Source organism: Poeciliopsis prolifica, unplaced genomic scaffold (genome assembly GCF_027474105.1).
Source record: "Poeciliopsis prolifica strain line A6 unplaced genomic scaffold, Auburn_PproV2 SCAFFOLD087, whole genome shotgun sequence".
Lineage (NCBI taxonomy): Eukaryota > Metazoa > Chordata > Actinopteri > Cyprinodontiformes > Poeciliidae > Poeciliopsis > Poeciliopsis prolifica.
The window spans coordinates 428699-439543 of NW_026562462.1; the positions used below are offsets into that span (position 1 = coordinate 428699).

Sequence of the window (10845 nt, forward strand, 5' to 3'; positions counted from 1 at the left end):
CAACATTTCTGCAATAAAGTTATCATATATTGATAAGGATTATGTCTCCAACAGGTTATGTTTTTACTTCTTTGCTCATGTCTCTCCCTAAATAAGTGTTAAAAATGTCTATATTTCTGTGGTGGAACATTCCCTGATTATAATAAAAACGTTTATGAGGAATAAACCAAAATGATTGACCGTCGATATCAGAAACAATATAATTAATAAATATAATTTCTAGCTGTGTTTTGCAGGTTGAAACTGTTCATTTAGAGTTTGTTGTGTTCAGAGTCAGAGAGCCGTGTCTCTGCAGTCAGAGGTTTTTGTACGACGACTCAACCAGTTTGTATCACTGTGGTACACGTTTGGTGGAGGAACCAGGCTGGAGTTTGGAAGTAAGTTGAATATTTCACATATTTCATTACAATATGAGCAGAAATTCGTTGTTAGGTTGATAAACAAACTAATATAATTGGAAACGTCCATAATTTAGGTTTATATTAATTTGCTTCAGTCAGAGATGAAAACTTCATGTTGTGCCAGTAAATAGAAACATCGAGAGAGAAATAATTATTATTTTCTCACTGGTAGAAAGTTTTGTATTTATTATATGAAGGGAAAATATGACTTCAGTCTCATTGAATGTTTTCAGTCAGAATCAGTTTGTTGTGTTCAGAGTCAGAGAGCCGAGTCTCTGCAGTCTGAGGTTTTTGTACGACGACTCAATTAGTTTGTATCACTGTGGTGGACTTTGGTGGAGGAACCAGGCTGGATGTTGGACGTAAGTTTCTGAATATTTAACATTTATTGTGAGATAAATTATGAGAATGATCATAAGAGGATCATGAAAAGGGTGAATGGAGTAATTTATTTTTTCAACATTTCTAAGGATTTGTGGACTTCACATTTCTATCTCACTAATTAAATGTAATGAAACATTTAAATAATGCTGAACATGTTTTTCAAACTGGATTTTAATCTTGTTAAATGCTTTAAACAACAAAAAAGTAGGATTAAGATCATTTACGTTAAAATAATAAATTACACATCAAAATATTTGTTGATATTTATATTGCAGTTTCAAAATTGCTGTAATACAATATATACATATATATTATTTTCAAGTTTTCCTCGTCATTTTTGACCAACAGCTTGTCTACTGTAAGTGTTAATATGATGAAAAGTTTCATGTCTATTTTTTACTTAAAAAATGAAGTATTGTCTACCAAGATGAACATCAGAAAATTTTTATTTTGGTTTTAAAAATGATCCTGCTTAAGATTTAATGTGATGTATTATGAAAGGGAGGGAAAGTAGAGCTCAGTTTATGTTTAATCTCATTTTCTAGTTTAGTGTATTTCAGGTTACATGAGGACTATGTGCTGATATGCAGGAGTTCACAGTGAAGGGAAGTGAAACAGAGTGTGAGGGAGAAACTGGTGGAGCAGAAAAATGTTCAACTGAAGAATCTTAAAGAAAGTCATTTCTCCCACAGTAAAGATGTTCCAGTTTCTGCTGTCTGGTTAGCAGGTGTGCGGTTCCTGTTCTCTAACCTGATTGGTGTTTCCTAGGTGATACCCGCCCCACCCTGACAGTGCTGCCCCCCTCCAGTGTGGAGCTGCAGCAGCAGCAGGTTACCCTCCTGTGTCTGGCCAACAAGGGCTTCCCCTCAGACTGGACTCTGTCCTGGAAGCTGGACGGCAGCAGCAGCAGCAGCTGGGAGCAGAGCAGGAGCCCCGGGGTGCTGCAGAATGACGGCCTCTACAGCTGGAGCAGCACCCTGAGGATCCCTGCAGACCAGTGGAGGAAGGTGGGCTCTGTGACCTGTGAGGCCTCCCAGAGCTCCCAGCCTGCAGTCACAGAGACACTGAGGAGAGACCAGTGTTCCCAGTACTGAGCTCATTCTGATACTGGCTTTAATCTGTCACTGCTCTCACTCTTTCTCTGCTGATTATTCTCTATTTTCACTGAGTCATGTTTGCTTTGTCATGTTTGTCACTGTTCAGATAATAAATATTTACTCATCAACTTCTGGTGTGTAGCTGCTTTTTAAAATCAGCTTTAAATCTGTTTATTTGGTCTCAATGTCTTTTCTTTGACTTTTGTTGTTTTTAGACATTATGCATCCACAGACTAGGATTAAACAGCCTGAAAATAAAATTATAGTGAATTTAAAATTAGATTTTTGAAATACGTTTGGAGTTTTAAAAAATTGAAAAATGTTGATTTATTACCATCAACATAAATCATAGATCTATAAAATCAGATGATTATAACAACCTAGAATAAAATGATCTGAAAAATATTATACACAAATATTTTTTAAAATTTTTTATGGATTTTTGTTTGCATATTTTGACCATATAGCTATGGTGGGTGGTTCTTATCCTCTGAGCTCGGGTCCTCTACCAGAGGCCTGGGAGCTTGAGGGTCCTGCGCAGTATCTTGGCTGTGCCAAGGACTGCACATTTCTGGACTGAGATGTCTGATGTTGTTCCTGGGATCTGTTGTAGCCATTGATCCAGTTTGGGGGTTACTGCCCAGAGGGCCCCGATGACCACAGGCACCACTGTGGTCTTCACCTTCCAGGCCCTCTCCAGTTCCTCCCTGAGGCCCTGGTATTTCTCCAGTATTATTTTTATTTTTTATTTTGACTTAGATTACAAAACATTAAAAATTATAAAGCTACATACTAGAAAAAAACATGAGACTAAATGAATGAATAAATGTAAACATTATCAAATGAATAAATACTTTTCTGGAAACTTCATTGTTTTAGTTTCAGTGCCGCTGTTGAGTCGGATCAGTTCCTCTCCAGCTGAAGGTTTTTGTACGACGTTCTATCACTGTGTGAGTGGGAAGCTGTAACCCTGCTGACAGTAATAAACTCCTGAATCTTCAGCCTGAACTCCACTGATGGTCAAAGTGAAGTCAGAACCAAATCCACTTCCACTGAACCGAGCTGGGACTCCAGACTGACGAGTTGTAGCCTTATAGACCAGGAGTTTAGGAGCTTCTGCAGGTTTCTGAAGGTACCAGGCGATCCAGCTACCAACATCTGAACTGGTTTTACATTTTAGTGACACACTTTGTCCTACAGCAAAAGACTGAGATTCAGGAGTCTGAGTCACTATTATGTCTCCTGATGAACCTGGAAAATACAAAAAGGAATATTTTTGCAACAGAGAGAAAAGAATTAGGATCTGAACAGAAGGTCATCAGCATGTAGAAAATAACTAAGAAAGTCTCTTGTGTTTGGTTGACCCAATATAATAGAGCACGACTGTAAAAACAAGTTTCTCTCAGAGTCTCACCCTGAACCAGGAGCCCAGGATGGTCAGCAGTGGAGTCAGTGACATCATCATTGTGCTGCTGGTGTGTCAGTGGCTCTGAAAGGCCTGGACAGCCACCGATCAACTCTGACCTCTTAACAGCTGGAGCAGAGAGGCAGGACACATATGCAAACACACAGAGTCAGTCAGCTGGAGATGAACTGGCAGCAGGTTTCCTCCTCACTGCTGAAACATTTTAATGTTCACGTTTAATTCTATTTCATTAATTCACAATAAATGTCGACTTAAAGCACTTTACGAATTCAACATTTATAACTTTTATACAAATATATGATTCAATAAGTCTCATTGTTTGCTTCTTCTTTGTTTCAATATAAAAAAGTTTCTGAGCTTTGCATGAAAGTATGGAAACATAATATGAACCCGGATACAACCAAGTTTTTGCATAAACTGTATACAGTCATCTTCTCTAGTCTGAATTCAGTCATGGTTTTTAACTAGTTTAATTATCGGACTCATATTGTTTTTATATTTTGCTTTATTTGTTTGTTTTATCAATGCAGGTCTATCAGAGCAGTGAAATCTTGGACTTCAATGGGTCAGTCTGTAAAAATAAACCTTTATGAAAAAAAAACAAATACATATTAGATATCAGAAAAGCTTAAACATATTCTTGGTTTATTATATTATGTTTTTGAATGTTATTTAAAACAGTTAAATGGAATATACTCTTGAGTTTCTCAGGCTTTATGGTAAAATAACATTTCACTATAAATGTTGTCATTTATGGTAAATAGAACATAGACTATTTGTGTTGAAATTATTTTAACATTTTAATTATTTCAAAGCCTGATTGTTTAAACATTTGTAGACAATTGCTTTGAAATTTCTTCACTCCACTTGTCATCTTATTGCATCCAATGTGGCAAACGTCTCCCCACTGACACCAGCTGATTCGGGCCCAGTTAGGCCCAGTTCTGCTAGTTTGTAGATTGAATGTCTGAACTTATAGCTATTGTTCTTTTGAACAATCTGTATGGAAAGTAATATTATCCTGAAGCCAGGGACAAAAGTGACTGTTAATTTTGTCTAAATTTTAATGAATTCAAGGAGTATGAGACCAGACAATAAAGCCTTTTAATCCTTGGATCATTACTTTTTCACTTCTAGTGTGAAGGTAACGTCTTAAAAATGTTTTTTTTTTTTGTTTATTTATCAGACTGAAATCTGTTTGCATGTCATCTAAGTTCAAAGCTCAATAATGATGCTTCATCATGGATCTAGAAGAAACAGGACAGAGAAGGAAGCAATCTAAAATCCTATTAATAGTTTTCCAGACAATAGAAACATTCAAAAACACACACAAATTACTAAAGTGTTTTTGTACTGTAGTTCAACCTTATAACTTATTTTATAATTATGTTACATTACAGAATAACTTGCAATTAAGTTTTGGCAAAGATCAATGTCACTTTCATGGGTGGCAGATTGCTGTTGTTAGCAGCTGCTGAAAGTAACTAAAACTGTTACTTTTAATGTGACTTAGTTACTTTCCAAATCAAGTAATCAGTAATCTAAGTTATGTTTTCAGTAATCTGATTAAAGTTACTTTTTCAAAGTAACTATGCCATCACTGCCTGTGGAGAATATAATCTATCAAGCTTCTCAGAAACACACAAAGACAAGAATATGGACATCATAGAGCAGCACAATGATGCATTTTCATTTTATAATGCATGCACTTTAATTTATGTTTTATCTTGATATCAAAAAACATGTAGTTTTTCAAAACAAGTTAATTTTACACATTAAATTGTAAAATTAATATGTAATCTTACAATTACATAATGTAAAACATTGTGTACATAAATATATATATTTATTTATTAAGTGGGCAGGGTGAAAATAGCAAAATAAATTATTTTATTATGAGCCTCACCTGCGTCACCTGACCGCACATCACTGGTAACTATAGCAACCAGTGACAGTTTAAAAGCCTGACACTTTCTGAAACTATGACATCACAATGTGAGTCCAAAGGCAGAATTCTGACATCACCAGCGATTATAAAAGCTCCTCACATCGATCTACTGTCGTCACAACCTGTTAGCAGCCGTTGGTGATACGTTTGTCTTGAGAGTTTGGTTCGCAGATCGCAGTGAGATTTTCAACGTGAAATCTTCACCGAATTTCTGGAGAAGTGATTTTAGTTTATAATCTGAATCAAGCAAAGGATACAATGGAGTCCAACCAGCCTAGAGTTGAAGAGGTCGCATCCGGAAACATTGCTGAAAGGGAATTACAGCCACCCAAGCCACTGAAGCGCAAGAAGAAGAAGGTGCCATTTGCAGTCTGGTGGGAGCTGCACAAAGCCGAGGAGCTGAAGAAGTCTGCTGAGAATATCGAACAGCAGGACTCTTCAATGGTGTTGAAAATGAATCGGTCACCAACGCACTGGAGACAGTGGATCAAAAAGGGGACATGCAGCCACCTCAGAGTGAGTCCAACGAGAAGAACCAGGGACCATTTAAAACCTGGTCGGAAGAACACGTCCCCGCTTCCTTGAAAGAGGAAAGTTATTCTGATAAGACGCTCATTTCTACTTCACAGCTAGTCACCAAAGACCAAACCATCTTCAAACTGCAGAAGACTCTGGAACAAAAAGCTGACGAATCCAGCTACTGGTGTTCCCAAGGAAAACGTCAAAACAACAAATTTAACTGAGATTCCTGGTAATCTAACTGCAAAAAATATTCATGCAGAAAAGAAAACAAGTCCACCAAAGTGTGCGTGTCTGGCCACATATGTGCAGTCTGTATTGGAACATATTGAAGTACAGACGTATCTCATGAAACAGCTTGATGAAATGTTTGAAATCAATCAGGAACTAAATGCTGAACTTAAACAACAGAAGGAACTGACGAGCAAATTACTCTCAGAAAGAAAGCAAAGAAGGAATTCAATGATTTCAGTTCAAACCCAGACAGACTCACAAGACCACCCAAAAACAGACCATCACCAGTCTGCTGCGGTACAAACCGAGATAAATGAGTTTGAAACCAGACGTCACCTTGTACCAGTCCATCAGACTGAGATTGTTGATAAAACAACGGAAGTGATCGAAGGAGAAATGGTCGCCACCACTCAACAAAATGGGCACCTGGAAGATAGAAAAAAGCCTTCAAAGAACACTAGACGGAAAAACAGGAAAAAAGCAGCAAGTAAAGCTTCGTCTGAGCTGGAGCTGAACAAAAATCAAGTTTCTGTTGAAATAAACAAACATGAAAATGTTTCTACATTAGAAACAGTTTGTGATCAGACAGCCTCCAATACAACCAAGACTCAAACAAAAGAAGAAGCGGCGACTACAGTACAGCAGATCATTGAAAAGGAATCAGTCTCTGAGACCCAACAACTGGAGGACCGGCAAGAAGACAAAAAAACATCCAAGAACTCCAAACGGAAGAAGAAGAGGATGGCAGCAAAAAAAGCTGCCTCTCAATTGAAAGTGATTAGTGATGAAAATAGTTCTGGAGTAGAAGGTGAACAAGTGGTTTCTACAGTTGGGGATCAGGCAGCCTTTGTTACAACAGAGACTCAAACAAAAGAAGTGATCACTAATATTGAACAGATCATTGAAAAAGAATCAGACTCTGAGATCCAACGACTGGAGGACAAGCAAGAAGACAAAAAAACGTCCAAGAACTCCAAACGGAAGATGAAGAGGATGGCGGCAAAAAAAGCTGCCTCTCAATTGAAAGTGATTAGTGATGAAAATAGTTCTGGAGTAGAAGGTGAACAAGTGGTTTCTACAGTTGGAGATCAGGCAGCCTCTGTTACAACCGAGACTCAAACAAAAGAAGAAGCGACGACTACAGCACAGCAGATGATTGCAGAAGAATTGACTAAATCTAAATGTAAGAAAAAGAGGAAAATGGCAAGTAGAGCTGAACTGGGAGTTGCTGTAATTCCAATGGAAACTGCTAAAAACTTGATTGAAGAGACTAAAATACCAAAAACTTATTTAGATATAGAACCAGAGATCCCCCAGACAGTTCCTGAGGACATGGAGCCAAAACCTGGTACAGACACAGAAAACGTCACAGGTTTTGTTCCTGTAGTTAACACAGAAGGGGAGAGTGGTGTAGTGGAAAACCAGAGACCAGCCGCGCTGCAGCCAAAGGTCACAATAAATGATGAGGTCGTCCAAACGTCAACTCAGGAATTCAAGACTCAAGCAGGAGAAGAGTCAGCTGAGAATACCGATACATGTGAAGAAGAAGAAAGACCAATGAAAAAGGTTTCTCTGTGGAAGAGGATCAAAAAAGCTTTATCTCCAACACTTCTTCGCAGGTTTAAAAACCGATGTAAAGTCCATCCCTTATAGACATCGAGTTATGTCTATACGGGATTGGCAGTGATTGGAAAAGGAGATTTTGTTGTTAATTGGACATTTTAATATTAAAAAGCCAGGACTACATGGGGGGAAATGTCTCCCCGTGTAGGTGTGGGTTCACTCCGGGTGCTCCGGCTTCCCCCACATTCAACAAAATCAGTGCTCAAGTTCATCTATCATAACATTTTTATTTCTAAATTTAAAGAGAAAATAAGACAACCACATTTATTAATTAAAGAGAGATTTGGAAAAAGGAAACGTGAACAACATGGAACAAAAGCAGCCTTTTAGAGGTCCAAACATATACAAATTGGAAAAAATTTAGAAAACTTCTTGTCTTTCTTGGCAAGAAATATATAAAAAAATTCCCTTCTCACCCACCGCGGGTGGTTCTGATCCTCTGAGCTCGGGTCCTCTACCAGAGGCCTGGGAGCTTGAGGGTCCTGCGCAGTATCTTGGCTGTGCCAAGGACTGCACATTTCTGGACTGAGATGTCTGATGTTGTTCCTGGGATCTGTTGTAGCCACTGCTCCAGTTTGGGGGTTACTGCCCCGAGGGCCCCGATGACCACAGGCACCACTGTGGTCTTCACCTTCCAGGCCCTCTCCAGTTCTTCCCTGAGGCCCTGGTATTTCTCCAGTTTCTCGTGCTCCTTTTTCCTGATGTTGCAATCACTTGGTATTGCTACATCAACCACAACGGCTTTCCTCTGATGTTTATCCACTACAACAATGTCTGGTTGGTTCGCCATTACCATTTTGTCTGTCTGGATCTGGAAGTCCCACAGGATCTTAGCTCTGGTGTTCTCCACCACCTTTGGGGGTGTTTCCCACTTTGATCTCGGGGTTTCCAGTCCATATTCTGCACAGATGTTTCTGTACACTATGCCTGCCACATGGTTATGTCGTTCCATGTATGCTTTCCCTGCCAGTATCTTGCACCCTGCTGTGATGTGCTGGACTGTCAGGGGCCTCCTTGCACAACCTACACCTTGGGTCTTGTCTGGTGTGGTAGATCTGGGCCTCTATTGCTCTGGTGTTTAGGGCCTGTTCCTGGGCGGCCAGGATGAGGGCTTCTGTGTCCTTGAGTCCAGCTTTTTCCAGCCATTGGTAGGATTTACTGATATCAGCCACTTGGGTTATTTGCTGGTGGTACATCCCATGTAGGGGTTTGTCCTCCCATGATGGTATCTCTGGCACCTCAACCTCCGTTCCCTGTTGTCTGAGACATTCACTGAGCACATTGTCTGTTGAGGCTTTGTCCCTGATGTATTTATGGATCTTAGTTGTTTCGTCCTGGACAGTGGTTCTCACACTCACTAGTCCTCTGCCTCCGTCCTTGCGGCTCGTGTACAGTCTCAGGGTGCTGGATTTGGGATGGAACCCTCCATGCATGGTTAGTAGCTTTCTAGTCTTAATATCTGTGGCTTTTATCTCCTTTGGCCAGCTAATTATTCCAGCAGGGTATCTGATTACTGGCAGGGCATAGCTGTTTATCGCACGGATTTTGTTCTTGCCATTGAGCTGGCTTCTCAGGACTTGCCTTATTCGTTGGAGGTATTTAGCTGTGGTCCTTTCCTTGTGGCCTCATCGAGGTTGCCATTTGCTTGTGGTATACCTAGGTACTTGTAACTGTCCTTTATGTCTGCTATTGTTCCTTGTGGGAGTGAGACTCCTTCTGTGCGGATCACCTTCCCCCTCTTTGTGATCAGACGACCACACTTCTAGTCCGAATGACATCCCAATGTCCATGCTGTAGATCCTGGTGGTGTGGATCAGTGAGTCGATGTCTCGCTCACTCTTGGCATATAGCTTGATGTCATCCATGTAGAGGAGGTGACTGATGTTGGCCCCATTTTTGAGTCTGTATCCGTAGCCAGTCTTGTTGATAATTTGGCTGAGGGGGTTCAGGCCTATGCAGAACAGTAGCGGGGACAGGGCATCTCCTTGGTATATGCCACATTTGATGGACACTTGTGCAAGTGGTTTGCAGTTGGCTTCAAGGGTGGTTTTCCACAGCTTCATCGAGTTTGCAAATGAAGGCTCTCAGAATCCTGTTGATGTTATACATCTCTAGGCATTCAATGATCCAAGTATGCGGCATTGAGTCATAGGCTTTCTTGAAATCGATCCAAGCCATGCACAGGTTGGTGTGTCGGGTTTTGCAGTCTCGGGCAACTGTGCGGTCTATGAGGAGTTGGTGTTTGGCTCCTCTGCTATTTACACCGATACCCTATATATATATATATATATATATATATATATATATATATATATATAATATATAATATATATATATATATATATAATATATATAATATATATATATATATATATATATATATATATATATACTGGCAGGGCATAGCTGTTTATCGCATGCCCTGCCAGTATATATATATATATATATATATATATATATATATATATATATATATATATATATATATATATATATATATATATATATATATATATATATGGCTGCACAGTGGCGCAGTTGGTAGCACTGTTGCCTTGCAGCAAGAAGGTCCTGGGTTCTGTTCCCGGCCCCGGGGTCTTTCTGCATGGAGTTCCATGTGCATGCGTGGGTTCTCTCCGGGTTCTCCGGCTTCCTCCCACAGCCCAAAAACATCTAGATAGATAGATACCTTCCTTGTTCTCTTGCTGGCTTCCTTTTTGGGCTTGTAAATAAGCAGACATAATTCCACAATTTGCCTGACATCCAGTTAGTTTTAGTCCATTATTTCCAAGATGAGCGTCCCGCTGTGTCTTTGGTAATGTTAATATTGACCCTAAATCCTATTTATAGTTTTCCAGACAATAGAAACATTCAAAAACACACACAGATTACTAAAGCTTTTTTGAACTGTTGTAACCATGAGACAATCTCCCCTTCAGTTCAACCTTATAACTGGAGACACATTGTTGATGTTACCATTATAAAGTAACTTTTAATTAAGTTTTGGCAAAGATCAAAGTGATTTTCATAGGCGGCAGAGTGCTGTTGTTAGCAGCTGCTGAAAGTAACTAAAATAGTTACTTTACAAATCAAGTTATCAAGTTTATAGCATATTTTAAATAGCATTTTGTCATTTGTGATTATATGAAAACATCTGCCTCGTTTATAAAGCTTTTTTTGGCTGGAAAAATGTTGACACCGCTTTATTGACCC

At 39.3% G+C, this 10845-nt stretch overlaps 1 pseudogene and 1 gene segment (V, D, J or C); one reads left to right on the plus strand and one right to left on the minus strand.

The window, feature by feature from the left end:
* Nucleotides 1–244: 244 nt before the first annotated feature.
* LOC129353269 (Ig kappa-b4 chain C region-like) lies at nucleotides 245–1987 on the plus strand (the record flags this gene model as incomplete). The annotated part of the segment is given in 2 exon segments: nucleotides 245–377; nucleotides 1554–1987. Coding segments are annotated over 2 exon segments (459 nt in total), but the record flags the coding sequence as incomplete, so codon positions are not given.
* Nucleotides 1988–2825: 838 nt separating this feature from the next.
* On the minus strand, nucleotides 2826–3347 carry LOC129353255 (immunoglobulin kappa variable 1D-12-like; annotated as a pseudogene).
* Between the last annotated feature and the right edge of the window lie 7498 nt (nucleotides 3348–10845).